General features: G+C 35.5%; 1 protein-coding gene across 3 annotated transcripts; it reads left to right on the top strand.

Annotated features, from left to right (window-relative positions):
- Positions 1-2,602: 2,602 nt before the first annotated feature.
- On the top strand, positions 2,603-14,911 carry LOC120432154 (protein takeout). 3 transcript variants are annotated; one of them, XM_039597281.2, is made up of 6 exons: positions 2,603-2,760; positions 8,476-8,739; positions 13,408-13,529; positions 14,010-14,265; positions 14,327-14,479; positions 14,539-14,911. In XM_039597281.2, the coding sequence occupies exons 2-6, from the start codon at positions 8,670-8,672 to the stop codon at positions 14,685-14,687; spliced, it is 750 nt and encodes a 249-aa protein (XP_039453215.1). In that variant the 5' UTR covers positions 2,603-2,760; positions 8,476-8,669; the 3' UTR covers positions 14,688-14,911. The 3 variants fall into 3 exon arrangements, with proteins under 3 accessions (XP_039453215.1, XP_052566787.1, XP_039453214.1); XM_052710827.1 differs by lacking the exon at positions 2,603-2,760 and adding an exon at positions 4,207-4,225; XM_039597280.2 differs by lacking the exon at positions 2,603-2,760 and adding an exon at positions 7,791-8,052.
- Positions 14,912-17,332: the final 2,421 nt, after the last annotated feature.

A 17,332-nucleotide genomic window follows, 5' to 3' on the forward strand; every position in this document is an offset into this window, starting at 1 on the left:
AAAAATATTTGCAGCGAACTTTGTTTCTTGTATAATAAATTTGCTTTTTTAAGCTTTTTCCTAACAAATTTTTTTGCTGTTTTTTTTTCTAGAAACTACATCATTTTCAGCTTACCCATTTATAAAAAAAAACAATTTGAATAAAATGCCACTGTAAGAAGAATCTTTGAATACCTTCGGATTCCTAGTTTCGAGTAGGAATCTCGCAATCGAGAACGCCAAAGCAATGCTGTAGATCGATTTTGAATTGTTTTGCAAAGTTCATAAATTTAAAATTTGATCGTAAAATACTGTTAACTCGTGAAAAATACATGCAAATTCATTAGGTGTATACATAATAAATTTTTATTTTGTGTATGCTCCACAACTTAGTAATATATTAATACAATCTTGAAAATAACTCTGCAAAGTTACAAAAAAACTCGTAATCGTAAAAATGTAAAATTTTGTTCTGTATGATAAAATTAACTCACTGGGTTGTTGAAATCATTCAAAAATCAAATCATCAACTCATTTTTTTCCATTTTTGGAAAACCGAGATAAAAATATAAATTTCCAGAGTTAGCCGAGCCTCGTAGCCTAGTGGTAACGCTTTCGTCTCTTAAGCAGTAGATCGGGGTTCAAATCCCAGTTCGGACCAGCACAACTGGTGATCTTTTCCCTTCTGGATTCGATTGCTTAGAAAAGGGAAGGTAGTGTATCATTACAAGCTGGGCCTTATCATGACACCTTAGGGAGGCGACTAATGGAATGTTAACGTCAACCTAAACATTGTTAACATTATGTTAAAAAAAGCCACTGAATCCGCTTTGTAAATGCGGCCCTGATATTCTTCATGGGTCTTAGGAAAAATTTACTTAAAAATTTACTTAAGGAGTAAAGATTTTATGTATAGTCCAGATTCGATTATCCGCAGGCCTAGGATTTTTTTTTGTTATATTTTTTTACTCTGTTGTATTTTAGATTATCGAGCTCAAGTTTGACCACTAAACTACTCAAAAGAAATTTAGAATTTATAGTTCCAAGATGGCGGCCAAAATGACGGTGATGAAAAATTGAGAAAAAAGATTTGGTAGTTTAATAGAAAATCAACAACTCAAAGACTGAAATGGAGTCGCAAAACTTGAATTTTATGTAAATTTAAAATTTCTTCATAAAAAAACTGAAAATCCAACATCTTGATTTTTTTTACGATCTTTCGTTTGGAAAAAGTTTTAAAATACAGCCGTAAACTTCACACTTTTGCAATTCTTTACGAAGTCGGTCTTTTTTTAATTTGAATTTTTGTATTTTTTAATTCCTTCTGAAACTTTTATAGTGCTTTCGGTATGCCCAAAATAGTTATTTTGCATCATTAGTTTGTCCCAGCTGTCCATACAAATATGATGTTTGAAAATTCAAAAATCTATCTATTGAAGGAATTTATTGATCGGTTTGGTGTCTTCGGCAAAGTTGTAGGTATAGGACCAAACATTCAATATTGTGCCCTTTCGAAATGTTAGTCTTGATTTAATTTTTTTGAAAATATTGTTTTCGAAAAGATCGGAAAATTTAACGAATGTTTCATATTTTAAACATTGTAAATCGAACCTTTGGTTGCTGAGATACCGACATTAGAAAATTGTGGGTTGTTTGGGTGAGACTTAGAAAAACATCAATTTTCCTGTTTTTAAATCTTTGCATGGCAATATCTCAGCAACTAAGGGTAGTATCAACAAAGTTCAAAAATGCAAAATATAGAAAATTTTATCAGCTTTTCAAAAATATTTTGTCTAAGGTGGGCAAAAATGTGCACTGATTTAAAAAATGAAAATATTATTTTCAAATAAGTTACCTAAAAATGGTTTTAAATTGAAAACGCTGCACTTTATTAAAATTTCACTAAAGTACTTTTAAAATGTACAATTACATCGAAAAATCGAAGTCTTGAAATCTCAGAGAATTGCTCAAATAACAGGTTTATGCTATTTACTTAAACTTAAATTTACTTAAAATTACATAAAGGAGGATGGATCAAATTAGATTCAATTTTTCGTTCATTACAGGACACAATCTTCGCGATCTTTAGGACCAGAATCAATTTATTCCCGATTGGTTACAGATTTAAGCATCCTTCGTGAGATCGGTGCATTTTTTTGTAAATTACCGGTTTTTTTTATTAATAAAACATAACCCGCTTAGGCTTTTTCATTAAATTGTTAAGTGATTTACTGAAAAGAATATTTTCAGAATTTAATACAGAGTTCTTGAAATTTTGATTAATGTATGAAGTGCTTTTATTCTGATTATACAATCGCATTAATCGCGCATTTGAGCGTTTATAGTTTACTCCGATCCAAGCTTTCATACTGCTTCTCATCATGAATTCCCTTCATGCGATCAACATGCAACCACCCCCCTTCAAAAAGCTCTCCAAGCAAGTTCACCAGCTTGCCAACTTACGGGAGTTTCCATCGAAGCTCAACGCAACCCACTCAGGACCACCCACCCTCTTGTTGTTCTTGTGGTCGTCCACGGCCAAAGAAAGCCTTTCGCGCCTCTTCGTCACGGTGCCTTTCGGGCGTTCGGGGTTTCAAAACTAATAAAACCCTCGTACGCCGGCCATTTCTTCGGCATTCACGTTCAAGAGCACGACTCGGAAAGAGACCAGAGCCAGAAATTTCTCCCATCGCGTAAAAGTTTGCTGATTTCGCAACAATCCAACTGACTTCGTGTCCGAAAGAGTGTGAGAAAAGAACGACAGCTGTGCAGAATTTGGATGTAAGTTGCTGGGCTGACCTGATGAGGCTTGATCAAGTACCGTTTTGTTGGACCTTTCAACGTGATTGTTTGCAATTATTGCGGTCATTGCGATTATGCGGTGTTTGTTGGAGGAAGAAAAAATGGGAAGTGATTTTGCCAATCTCAACTCGCCGGGTTTTGCCCAACCAAGTGTGATTATTATTATTGTTGTTACGATTTTGAGGAAGTGAAAAGTTAAATTTGAACATCGTAATTTTCGCAACAAATGGCAAATGGGTGATCCGGTCGTCTCCACGGACTGTATTGAGTCGCTGTTCGCAGGAAGTATAAACAAAAAGTGGTTGTGTTAAAACATCGAAGATTGAAAGGTGGTGCTGAATAGTGAGCAAGCAAATCAACGGGTGTGAATAAGGATGGCAACTTTTATGCTTCCGCGAAAAGTGTCAAACGGTGATTGATTGGTGCTTTAGTGTACTGTTGACACAATAGTGGTTGACACCGATGGTTCAAGTTGACGATTATTTACAAAGTTTGATGGGGTCCAATAAGGTGCTTTCATTTGAGAGAAACTGCAGTTTCAGTAGGAACAGTAGATTTCGAAACAGTTGAATGATTTTATAAGAAAAATGTGACAAATCTGAACATATAAATTCTGATACCAACCTTAAACTTTTTAACAAAAACATGGTGAAACTGTTGTTATAATTTGACAAATCTCGAGTTAGTTTGCGATTGGTCTGTCATTTGTAAATAAAATAAAGCCGTTTTTCGATCGCTTCTCGATCAGATTAAGAATTATTGTAACACATAAAAAAAAGTTGAATTTTGGAATGTTGAAAATTTGGTAGGTTAATATTACATTTTGAGTAATATTACCTAGAATGTGTGTAAAATGTGAACCTGATGAATAATCACCAGAAACTGATGAAAATTCATAATTTTCTGATGTAATATTACACTTTTTTTTTGACACAAAATCTGTCACCATTTCCTGATGAATATTACCATCATTTTTTTCTGTGTTTCTACACGACCTTTGTATGCTCATAACTGAAAAACAACGAAAATTCGATTTGCTCTAGAGAAAATAAAATGGAGGTCAGCTGTTACGGCCAATTGTTAAAACACAAAAGTTACCCATAAACATAATTTCTGCATATATTTTTTTTTAATTTTTTTTCATCTCTTTCTATTTCTTTAGATGGAGAATGCGTCAAATAGAAATGAACTTAATTAGTTCAGTCATGTTATTTTTTGTCTCCAAACTCGTTGTTCGTGATCATGACACTGAGAAATTTATGCAACAAAAACGCTACTGGTTTGCTTGCGTAATCAAAGGACGTTTTGCAGATCATTTCCCTGAGCAGGAAAAGATTTCAACTTAGAACTCGTACCAATTTAGTCGTCATGAGTCAACTGGACAGTGAAGAGTGATTTCTCCTGAACTGTGGTAGAGGTGAATTCTTTGGAGGTGAAGTGCTAGGTATTTTTGAACATTTTTAATACATGACTGGTTTCATGATTTTGAAGGTGTTAACTTTTAAATCATTATTAATTGGAAAATAAATTATGCAGTTTTACCAACTATTGGTAAAATAATCATTCAGTTCACTTAAGGCCGTTACATACAATTTTCCTGGGTATGGCCAAAGGTTAGGGTAAATAACTAAATAGCAAAATTTTTAAATTCAATCCGTATACCCTTTACTAAGAAAAAAAAAACTAAAATTATAAATTTGCATTAAACTATTGCATAACAAAACAATAAATGTCTACGAAAAGTCTCTCCGGACTACAGTACAACATTGCAGAAATGTTATTATATATTTTTTGAGTGAGCTCTCTTTACTTTGAACTTGATTGTGATTATAAAGAAAAACAGTATAGTGATGTGTTATAAAATAACATTGAGACCACTTAGTCAGGAAGACCACTATTGTAAGGGAATAGGAAAATGTAAAACGTGTGTAATCTACAGGAACAATGGTAATTTGTGTAATTTGAAATAGGGGGAAAAATTGGAATTGCTCATTTCTTAAATAAAATAAATTTATAATATTTTTTTGCAAAAATAGGCTTGAAACTGAGTCTTTAAGATATGTATTGCTATAATTTATGGTTCCGATCACTGAAATGGCCAGTATAAAATAAATCAAATGTTGTTGCTCTTCTGCTCTACCGAAGTCGTGAAGGGGGAGAGGGAGGGGGAAAGTTGTGTTCTGTTTCAAAGAGAAAAAAAACAAGTTTTTGTTTTGACATAAAAAAAACAAAAATGACTAAAAATTCAGGATTTTTAAAATCAAAAATAATTTTTATGAACCAAGAATTCCATTTATCTACATAAAATTGTTTCTATTATGTCCTGGGCCACAGCTGATATTCAACCATTTTATTTTTTGTATTTGGGTCATTCAAAAATATAAAATGACAAAAAATCTATGATTATAACCAAATATAATGTCCATGAACAATAAAATCAAAGAGCCATAGAAATGAAAAAGTTGGGTTACGAAGAAATTAAGAGGCAGTATTTGTAGATTCTGCTCGGTTTGTTCTAGAGGTCGTATCGAGGTGCTCCAATTTGGATGAAACTTTCAGGGTTTGTTTGTCTATACATGAGATGAACTCATGTCAAATATGAGCCCTCTACGACAAAGGGAAGTGGGGTAAAACGGGCATTGAAGTTTGAGGTCCAAAAAACATTAAAAATCTTAAAATTGCTCGCATTTCCGTAAAACTTCATCAATTCCAACTCTCTTAGATGCATTCGAATGGTCTTTTGAAGCCCTTCAAAATGTGCTATAGACATCCAGGATTGGTTTAACTTTTTCTCATAGCTTTGGCAAATTACTGTTAAAAATTGATTTTTTTAAAACCTTAATATCTTTTTGCAACAGCCTCCAACACCCATACTCCCATAGGTCAAAAGATAGGTAATTTCATGGACTATAAGCTTACGGTATTAACTTTTTGGCCAATCGCAGTTTTTCTCATAGTTTTACGATTTTTCTAGAACAAACATATTACAACGTTAGTTTTTGCCCTGTAGGCAAAGAAGACGGCACTTTTTGGTCTCAATTTTGTCATATTCGGAATCCTCGGTCAATTTCACGTAAGTTAGAAGTATTGGAGTTGTAATTTTGATTTAAAAAATTATTAAATAAAACATTTTTGAAAAAATAAATAGATCTTATTTACCCTATGATCAATACGTCAAATGCTGTATCAAGTAGGCGAAAACTTGTTTTACCCCTAATCCGACAAAATTCTAAATAATATTTTAATTAATTCTAAATGGCATTTTTCCCAATCAAATTCAAAATTCCAACACCTCAATCTAATGTAAAATTTTCTGAGGATTCCGAATATGTCAAAATTGAGACCAAAAAGTGCCGCTATGGAGGCCTACAGAGCAAAAACTAACGTTGTAAAATGTTTGTTATAGAAAAATCCTAAAACTATGAGAAAAACTGCGATTGGCCAAAAAGTTAATACCGTAGGCTTATAGTCCATGAAATTCCCTAACTTTTGACCTATGGGATTATGGGTGTTGGAGGCTGTTGCAAAAAGATATTAAGGTTTTAAAAAAATCAATTTTTAACAGTAATTTGCAAAAGCTATGAGAAAAAGTCAAACCAATCCTGGATGTCTATAGCTGATTTTAAAGGGCTTTAAAAGACCTTTCGAATGCATCTAAGAGAGTTGGAATTGTTTAGTTTTACGGAAATGCCAGCAATTTTAAGATTTTTCATGTTTTTTGGACCTCAAACTTCAATGCCCGTTTTACCCCACTTCCCTTAGTCGTAGAGGGCTCATATTTGGCATGAGTTCATCTCATGTATAGACAAACAAACCCTGAAAGTTTCATCCAAATCGGAGCACCTCGATACGACCTGTTTCACATCGGTGAAAAACTCGCTCTTAAATGTAAACTTTGTCTGTTCACTCTTATCACAATATTTATGTTGAAAAAAAATAAATACAATCAGGGTCATTTGTCATGAATGAATGAAAATGAATGATTAAATGAAATTTTATTTTTCAGATATACTTTGTTCAGCAAAAATATTAATGAGCAGTCCAATATGACTTCAGACAACGTTTTTTTTTTGTACTTTTGAAAAAACTTTGTATTTACCTTTTCTGTGATCAAAGAAGACAATTTGCATCATTAGTTCGTCCATAAAAGTTTTTTTGAAGCTGTCCATTAAATAAAATAAAAATATTCAAGCTATCTGTACATTAGAGTCTGTACTGAGCTCCAGGGTGCTCCAAATTTCAATGTTATATATACCAAAAGATGCGCAAGGATCTGGCCTACATGCCAATGATGTTGAAAATAAACGCTTCAGTGGCCAAAATGCTTCTAAAAGTGAAATTTTTAAAAAAATCTTTTTTTACGGGTTATATTCCATTTAAAATACAAATGCAAAGCGCCAGCTCCTGTTACGTCCAATCAAGCTCATATTTTGGATTTGAGCTTAGTATGCCCACCGGAACAAACCCTTGAATGCGCGCAAAAAACTCATTTTTGTTACATCCTACTGTACATATCATGGCAACCGTCATTTTGACCGATTTTGTGTCTTCGGCAAGGTAGTATAATTGCTTAGGACCTAGGACTCAGTAAAATAAGTTTATCTTTAAAAAATAAATTTAATACATTCAATTCGACCGTTTCACAAAAACAAACGCAACATAACCGTATGAAAAACTCTCTTTTGGAGTTGTGCAAAATGCCATCTTTTGAGCTATAGCAATTTTTTATTCAAATGAAACATGATTTTAGAAAACTGTTTTTTTTTATTTTATGGCTTTATTTTTAAAATTAAGAATTACAAATTTAAATTGAAACGTTACCCCTTGATTTTTTAAGGATTTTTTAGAAGGGGTGGGGGGGGTCATATCTTGGAATAAAAATGAATTAGCCTAACATTTTCTCTAAAGACAATGAAGATTAACCTGAAGCTTTGCAAAGGTCTGCAACAGCGTATTTTTTTACTGACGATAACTTAGCAGCCTATGCGTCTGATTTGTAATGACAAAAAATGAAACTAAATTTTCCAAGTAAAAATATTTTCAAATCAAATCAAATGATTTCATTTGGTTAAAAATAAATGGTTTTTTTAAGCTGATTTAAAAAAAAAAAGATTCTACGTGTCACATGTGATAGATTCTTTCTCACTCCATCTTTCATGGATCACTGCTAAAAGAACGCAAAATATAAATTGAAAGTTAAATTCCAGTGTCTCAATGTTACTGAAAGGTTTCAATCCAATGTGATAGAAGAGAAGTTGGCCAATTCAGTAGGTAATTCTGTCCTTGCCAAACTTTTGGCGCAACCCCCGGTCTTTTCCGTTTAACGACCCTAACACCCAGTCACACCAATAGAGCATATATTATACAACCACGTTGTCGGTGTCTTAAAAACCGTCGTCCATCGGAGAGTGTCACCAACATCCACCAACATCCGCACCTGGTATTTCGGACCCAACTCAAACTTCGGATACGTCATCGTCATTAGCACGCCGCCGGCTGGCAGCAGTGACGAGATCGATTACACAACCCTATCGGGCCCAAGTTCGGTGGACCCCCAAAATGACCCAAACGTCCACCTCAAAATGCTCAAATTGGATTAGCTAACCCAAACTTTCTACCCTGAGAGTGTGCTTGTTCATCGATTTTAACGCCTTTTTCCATGTGTGTTTGTTTTGCCTTCTGTTTTCCCCCCAGATCGGATCGAGATCGTCAACGAGGTTGTCCTAGGGAAGCTGGCAAAAAGCGTCCAATTACGTGAGTTGGCGCCACTGTTTGACCGTTTGTCGTCGTGTGTTGTCCGCTCGCAGGTACGCAGGGCTCCAGTGGAGGCCACGAACACGCGCCGAACGGAAGAGTGCCAAGGATCGACGCGTTGACCGCCGACGAGAATGCGTTCGTTGACCCCCGTCGTGCTGCTGCTCGGTGGCTTGTTCCACCTGACTTTGGCGCAACAACCACGTAAGTACCTTTATCGGGCATTAGGCAGACGGTGTAACTTCTATGGTGACAGGCGGGATTCGCTGGTTTGATAGTTTTTGATGTTGAACGAGTGGGTTATCTTTTTAATATGGCACTACGACATTTATAATTTTACGTACTCGTGCTATCTTGGTCCCAGATAATTGTTACGGGACCATCCATAAACCATGTGGTCACCTTAGGGGGGGGGGGGGGAGGGGAGGGGGTTTAGCTAAAGAGTTCCCAAAATCGTGAACAAGCGTTCATAAAAATGGGAACCTTGAACAAAGTGTTCAAATCTCATGGTACGATTTTGAAAAACGTACCATGAAATTTGAACACTTTGTTCGTGGTTCCCATTTTCATGAACGCTTGTTCATGATTTTGGGAACTCTTTTTTCTCCGTGCACGCTCTGTACAAAAAAGATTTATTTTGTATGGAAATTGTTCACGAGGCGGGGGGGGGGGGGGATCTCAAAGATCAAAAAAGTGTCCACGTGATCAATGGATGGTCCCTACATACATTTTGTTATTTTTGAAACTACGGGAACTTACGAATTTTGTTTTCATCTCCTAAACTACTATCTTCAACAGGTTTACCACATTTTTGTACAATTTTTTAATAAGAAGAAAATAACTTTCCTAGTTCAACATTACAATTTTTTAAAAAATATTTTTTTTTTAAACAACATATTTGGTCTAACAAGTCTGAAAATCTGACAAAATTTTCGAAAAAAAATATTGATTTTCTCTCAAAATTGAAAAAACTTTTCAACTTCGTCTTTTTTATGGCCAAAATAACAGTATAATTTTCCGCCAACTCACACAAAATTGGAAAAAGTTGCCCAGACTTAAGTTTTCTTACTTAATCCACCTATCTGGTTGATGCCTTCCTCACTTTTTACCAACAACTTACATCTTTTTTTTAGATTAATAAAAAAGTACATACATCACGTCACTTAAGTGGTCATAACTTGAGACAGGGTTACCAGATATTCAATGTTTTGGACCCGTTAGAAAGGTCTTTCGATAATCTAACTACCGATGAGTCGGGTGATGTATCCGCATATAGTTGACTTATTCTACCACTTATCCTATCTACACTTAACCCCCGGTGGTTGGTCGTTTGACACTTTTTAGTTTGTTTTGTTTGACGAACTGTCACTTTTTACACGGCGCTCACGCACACTATCAAAAAAAAACGTTTGGTAGTGTGTGTGAACTCCGTGTAAAAGGGGTGTCAAACTAAAAAGTGACCCCGTTCGTTTGACAACAGTTGGTGTCAAAACATCGGGGTTACCTTTTGCCTTTTCAGAATTTGTTCAATATTTTGACTGTTACAGTTAATTTTTGGTTGTTTTCATATTTTCTTATGTAGTTCATTTAAAACCCCCTTTTGCCTTTTCAGAATTTGTTCAATATTTTGACTGTTACAGTTAATTTTTGGTTGTTTTCATATTTTCTTATGTAGTTCATTTAAATTCCAAACAAAGTTGAGGCACATAGTCTGGGGCATTTAAAAAATACTGCATAACTTAAAACGGGGTGACTTTGATAGCCGGGGTGACTTTGATAGGTTTGAGATTTTTCCTAAAAATGAAGAGAACAAATTAAATACGTACGGAATGGCTTGGAATCATACTGACCGTGGTAGAGAAGTACTCAAAGTACCTCAAGAAGAACTTTTCTTAACATTTTGAAAAGTTTAAAAAGTTAGTTAACTATTATTAAGAAAATGTTGATGAAAGGAATTATTTTAAACTTCTCAAAGTGTCATGATTTTCTCAATGAACATGATTTTGAATCGGAAATGGAATGAATTTTCGGATTCTTTGGAGAATTTCCCATTAGGAGAAGGTAAAATAATTTTGTAAATATTAAATAATATGTGTTTTTGAAACATAATTTAAAAAAATCTCCAAATTTATAGGTAATTTCACTTGAACAAATTTCATATAAAATGTGAAAACTTGTGGTCCGTGCTTCGAATTCAGTTTAAAATGCAATATAAATCGATAATTTTATGAACAATACTAGGTTTAACGAATTTCAGGCAAAATTCCGACTTTTTAACAATTTTACCTAAAATTTGTATGTATTTTATAAGCTTAAAACCTTAGTTAACTAAATATAAACATTGATTTTTTTTTAAACTATATCAGCAACCTTAGTGATGGTACATTTAACCTAAAAATAAAGTTTGAACACCTTTAATCTGATTTTAACAAGAAAAACTATGATTATCAAAGTCACCCCGGAATTTAAAATGAAATTTTTTAACGTAACTATTTTTTTAAACACTATAGAAAAAAACTTTTTTCAGAAATAGTGCATGGACTTTGTGTGGCCTACCCCTGTACATGTTTTAAAAATAATAATCTAGAGAATAACCTTACCTGTTGGAAAATATTTCAAAAACAAATTGAAATCCTATCAAAGTCACCCCGGTTTACGGTACTTATTTTTACCTAAAATATAAGAAATGCACAAGCAAAGTTTACCCTTGAAAAATATTTGTTTTATTTTTGTCAAAGTCACATAAAACAAGTCAAAACCAAAAGTTTTCTAAAACTTTTATCGTTCTTCATTAGAACGCAAAAAAAAAAATAGTTGAAAAAATATTTTTGGTTTATTTTGTGCTTTAAGCTCGCCTAGACCGGGGTTGGATTGTAGAGGGTTAACTGAATTGTTTTTCCTTTTTTTTTACAAATATTGTTCATCCCTGAAATGTGACTGGAAATTTCCAGCATGTGACGTTATACCTGTCAATGTAGTAGTGAAATCGACATTCCTCCATGAATTGTAATTTTGTGATTTCTCTTTTCCAATATTTCTGCATAAAGAATTAGAGATAAGCTCTCTAACGAATTTCCCTGTGTGTCAAATGAGAATCTACCCACTGAGAATTTTGGCCCGCCCTCGACTCAATTTAGCAAAAATTCTCAGTGAGTATTGAAGTAAACATGTGTCCAGGGTTGCCAGTTTGCCATATAAATCTGGGAATGCCAGATTTTTCAAGTGTTAGGCAGAACCAAGATTAAAAAAAAACGATTCTGTGCCAGATTTTGACAGATTCCTAAAGATTTTACATTTTCAGCCAATTTATTTCAAACATCTTCTTTCAAACAATAAACGAATTTAATAAAAAAAAAAAAAATAGTAAATATTTATGTAAATGAAAATTTTAATTTATCCTTTTTAGGCTGTGAATCAGTTAAACCATGAAAGTTTAACCAGCTTTTGAATTACAGTCGATTCTCTGGTTGTCAATATCCAAGGGAACTTCGAGGAAGAGAAGCATCAGTTTACAGAACGATGCAAAATGAAGACTCGAATGAAATTTATTTTTTCTTGATAACCAGCTATGGGAGAGAATCATGGCAACGTCCAGCAAATAAAAACAAACAAATGTCAAACACCCTTCAAAGCTTCGTTTCTCGTCGAAAAATAACTATGCAAGCCAAGAGAAAGTGAAATTATTGACAACCGGAAGAGTTTTCTAAATCAAAAAGAATCCAAGGGACCGTCGAGGAAGAGATCCTTCAAGCAAGAGAAAATATTGAGGAATGAAGAGAATCAAAGTATGCAGTTTGAAGGGACTGAAGAATTCATCGGTACATGGAGCAATATTGATATCGAGAAGATCGACAGCCAGAGAGTCGACTGTAATTCATATCCTCCTTCCTTTTCCCCGTTCATAATTTTATAGATTTTTGTCTGCAAGATTTTTCCAGTTTTGGTTTCGGTACCATTCCAGATTTTTTCAATTTTGACCTGGCAACCCTGCTTGTATTAATCAGACAAAAACGGATAAAAAGACACGACTCCGACTCTCATACGCCTACTTTGGTTTGTTGACTTGGTAGAAGCTCTAAAGTGTCAAACTAAAATTGTGTCAAACCATCGTACGACCACTGTATGTAATTACCACCCAGATCCGCTGCGGCTGCGGGTTCTAGACCGTGCTGCTGCATCTGCAAGTCATGTGCGGGTTGCGGCAATTCACACACATGCAAGTGTGTTTCGCGGTCGAGCTTTTTCTGCCCTAAGCTCGGGGATGCCAGCAGCCTGGGTGCTGCCGGTCATTACGCACTTCTTGAGAGGAGCTTGCCTCAGTGACAGCCTCAGCTTTGCGGCAATCCTCACGTGTGTGTAAGACGATCGTCGGACACCGGATTGGGGATGTTCGAGGTGGATGTAACATTTTTAGGAATTTGAATATTTGGTTATTTTTAAAAGATAACTTGAATTAAGTAAATATGTGTTGAAAAAGTTTACAGAACATACACAGCGATCTTTCTAGCATATCAATCACCGCCAATAGATTCGGCTCACCCAGATGATACTCAACCATAGTGTGCTCGTTCTTGTTGGCGAAAGGAATCAAGCTTACCTTGTTGGAACCACTTTTTGCCCGTCTACGACCAACAACGACATCATCATCATCAAGCCGATAGACTCAACAGGTGTGCTAGAAGTTACACCTGTAGGGGCGACAGTAGTAGTGGTGTTAATTTTCCAAATTCTTACTTGCAAAGATTTGTTTTAAGTATTCAGATTTACCGGTTCGCTGTCACGAACTGTTGTAACCTGTTTTTTTTTCGCTTCTAAATTGTCTGATGATTTGAATAATTTATTCTTTTTGCTCTCTCTATTTTTGTAACACAGCTTACTACATGCACCGGTGCCAGCGGGACGACCCTGAAGTGAACGAGTGCCTGCGGTATGCCGGAAACAAGCTGACCCAGCACCTGCGGGAGGGTGGCATCCCGGAGATCGGGATTACCGATGTGAGTTGAGTTTTGGCTTACAAGGTCATTTCATGATCTTATACATGTGAAATATCTGCCCACATAGTAAAAAATATTTTGTTAGTATAGTCGACTTTCGATCATAATTTTGCTCTAGTTATCGATGGTTACTTAAGTCTCTTCAAACTTCAATGCTCTCCTTGTCTCGATTATTTTCTAACTCGATTTCCCTTTGATTTCATTTGTTTCAAAAATACTGAAAACATTGGAATAGAAAACTTGTTTGATTTATGAAGCAGTCTATTCCAACCAAAGTACTTTCTCCTTTCACTACGGTAACCATCTCACGTAATCGAAGAACTGTTCTTTCCATTGTCCGCCCAACTCTACGATCCCCGAATATTGATGAGCTTGTCGATTACGATCAGGAGAGGGGTTTTTAAAAGAAATTTAGTAGGTCAAGCCCAGCGCAACTAACCATACGATTTTTTTCTGCTTCTCTTCCCTCCGACCATACAGGTGGAACCGGTGGTCGTCGATGAGATCAGCATCGCCCTGGGCAGCGGACCGGACGGCTACAGGGCCTCGTTCAAAAACATCGAAGCCTTTGGCGTTAGCAATCTGACCTTTGTGAACATACGGTCCGACATCGACACGCTCCAGTTCCAGATGACGCTGGAGATTCCGCGCATCAAGGCGAAGGCCCAGTACAAGTCCTCGGGGGTGCTGCTGCTGCTGCAGGCTTCCGGTTCCGGCGAGTACTGGGGAGAGTATGGTATGGATTCTGGTGTTCTTTATGTCAGATTTGTTTGGATACCATTTGAACGCTTTTTCAGAGGGTGTCAAAGCCAAGGTCTACATGAAGACCTCACCGTACCAGGGAGACGATGGCTTCACCTACCTGAACGTGGACCAAGCAAAGATGGACTTTAGCGTGAAGGACATCAAAATGGGCGTCGAGAACATCTCAAACTCGAACGCAATTCTTCGTAAGTTTTACAATTTGATTTCAAGTGAACTCTTCTCACCATTAAAATCCTACCAACAGACGCCGCCATGAACCTGTTCATCAACACGAACGCCCAGGAGCTGCTCAAAGAGATGAAGCCCCAGCTGCGAACCAAGCTGACCGAGCATTTGCACAACTTCATGCAGGTACTCTTCGACAGGATTCCGCTCGAGTACTGGCTCGAGTGAAGCAGCACGCAGTTAGAACACAGGAAGGACTGAATTTTCATCGCGAAGCAGAAGACGGACTCAAGTCATCGCGGTGTTTTTATTTATCTTGATTAATTTGCATTTATGTGTAGACAAGGAAGAGCGCCATAAGCGCTTCTCGAACGGTTTGTTTTTTTTTCCTCTCCAGGAGATGAAAAAAATAAGATCAATGATGAATAATAAATATTGGTTTAACAATTCCACTTATTGGCGGTAGCTTTTGATATTCCGAATATCACAGACTTCCCGTTTCTTTATGAACGAGACCGAAGCCGTTTCTTAATTTCCTCGTTCGCATCAATTAAAAGCAGATCTCATTTCTAGAGAAAAACTAGATTTTCTTGTATTCTTTATAGCACTACTGGAGTTAATTTGAGATGTTTTCTGGGTTTAGCACATTTGAGACTAATCTTTTATAAATGTATTTGAATTGGCTGGTAGTTTAACAACCTCCAAATATTATTCATTCCAATGTTGTTTCTTTCTATTAACATAATACTTTGCCAAAGTAACAAGACACAAGTCAAAGCTTCTCATATACAGTTAACTATTTGGTTGTCAATATTGAAAGGACATTCGCGGAAAAGACAGTCCAAATTTGTTTAGTTTCGATTATCCGAAGGTTTGTATGGGACTTCGGATAATCGAATCATAAACAAAAAGAACTTTTTACGAAATGTTAGTCAAATTTGAGTGGTTGATTGCCTACTCAATAACAAAACCCATATTTTTAGTATTTCATCATCGCTATTTTCAAAAATTCTAAATTACTTTAGAAGAGTTCAAGAGAAAAGACAATGAAAAACAGATTTTTTCATGATTCGATTATCCGAAGTGAAATTCTAAGGCCTTTGGATAATCGAGTCTGGACTGTATTTCCTCCAACTATCCCCCACAAATCCGAATTCTATTAGCTATTTTGAAGAGGTTTTCTTCAAATATTGACTCGATTCTTTGAGTAGGTACTCACTTACTCTGCTTCCAACTTCAAACCAATTAGCTATAAAAAGATATTCCATATCTCAGCTTAAGGTGAAAGGGAACTTTTTTGATCAAATTGAGTTACAAGATCTAAATTGTACGATAGTTAAAAATTATAATTTATCTCCATAATTTATTTGTCCGAATAATTATTCTTCTAACTACTTATTCTTTTGACTGTGGCGCACACGTGCAATGTCACGTTACGATGTCAACATGAAACAATTTGCTTAGCAGAACAATCTGACCGCATGATCGCAAAGTCAATTGCTGAGAATAATTTCTTCACATCAACAGTGTTATTATCTTATCAGATTCTGGAACCCTACTGTTATTGCTGCTCACTTCAACCTTTCTGAGAAAAGTAAAAAAAACAACATTTCTGGCATGATGTTACAAGTGGCGAAGCTTGGAGAATGAGTTAAACTGATAAGTTGATCACATGTGATAAAATCATGCATGTGCTCACGTGATAAAACATGTTCACTATGAAATGAAAACGTAAACAACCCATCTGCTTGATTACCACAACCGATTCTCAGATCAACACTCTTTTCTCAATTACCGTAAAACAGGGTGACTTTGAGAGCCGGGGTGACTTTGATAGGTTCGCGATTTTTCCGCAAAATGAAGAGCACAATAAAAATACTTACGGAATGGTTTAGAATCATACTGACTGTGGTAGAGAACACCCAAACGGCGGTCGCATGATTGTGATGCATGGCGGCATGAAAGTATATCAGAATCTGCATGAAATCTGTCCTCATGCATTTTTTGCGCTATAGGAGTATGGCAATTTTGCCCGTTACCGACAATTATCGACATTACCGACGGCTGTTTGGTTGTATTGCAAAAAAAATAACAGAACGAGGATTAAACCACCAACTTCTTGGTTATTAATCCGACACGCTACCACCGCGCCATGGACCCTTGATGAATTGAGAGGGACAGAGCACCAACACATTTTGCTTTCTTGAGTGTTGGGGACGCGCCAGCTTTATATGTATTGGTGAGAACTGCAGATCGCTGACATGTTTACTACGCGGGCAAAAATGAGCTATGAGCTTGCTGCAAAAACTGTCATAAAATATAACATTTTCTGCAGCAAATCCACTGTTGCAGATTTTAATATATATTTTTCCTTTGGGTGAAGTGATCAAAGTATCTTTTCATAAAATTTTTAAAAGTTTAAAAAGCCAGTTAAATATAGTTTAGAAAATGTTGATGAAAGTCATTTTTTTAAACCTCTTAAAGTGTCATGATTTTCTCAATGAACATGATTTTGAACCGGAAAACGGAATTCATTTTCAGATTCATTGGACAGTTTTCCACTAGGAGAAGGTTAAATAAGTCTGTAAATAATAAATAATATGTTTTTTGAAACACAATTAAAAATCAATCTCCGAATTTATAGGCAATTTCAGTTGAACAAATTTCATGTAAAATGTGGAAACTGGTTTTAACAAATTTCAGGCAAAATTCCGACATTTTAACAATTTTACCTTAAATTTATATGTACAGTATGGCACGTAAAAAATGCGACATGTGCTTTTTTCACAGAAAAATTGTTCCATTCTAAAATGTATTTAACAAACTGATTTTGTTATGTATCATGGTGTTAGTTAAGTATGTTTTGAAGATAT

This window comes from Culex pipiens, chromosome 3 (genome assembly GCF_016801865.2).
Source record: "Culex pipiens pallens isolate TS chromosome 3, TS_CPP_V2, whole genome shotgun sequence".
NCBI classification, from domain to species: Eukaryota; Metazoa; Arthropoda; class Insecta; order Diptera; family Culicidae; genus Culex; species Culex pipiens.

What these genes read in the sequence shown, in the direction of transcription:
- LOC120432154 (XM_039597281.2), top strand. Translation starts at nt 8,670, where the DNA reads ATGCGTTCGTTGACCCCCGTCGTGCTGCTGCTCGGTGGCTTGTTCCAC. An exon ending in CGGAGATCGGGATTACCGAT is followed by an intron (nt 13,530 to 14,009) that starts GTGAGTTGAGTT and finishes CCGACCATACAG; the next exon opens with GTGGAACCGGTGGTCGTCGA. An exon ending in CGAGTACTGGGGAGAGTATG is followed by an intron (nt 14,266 to 14,326) that starts GTATGGATTCTG and finishes ACGCTTTTTCAG; the next exon opens with AGGGTGTCAAAGCCAAGGTC.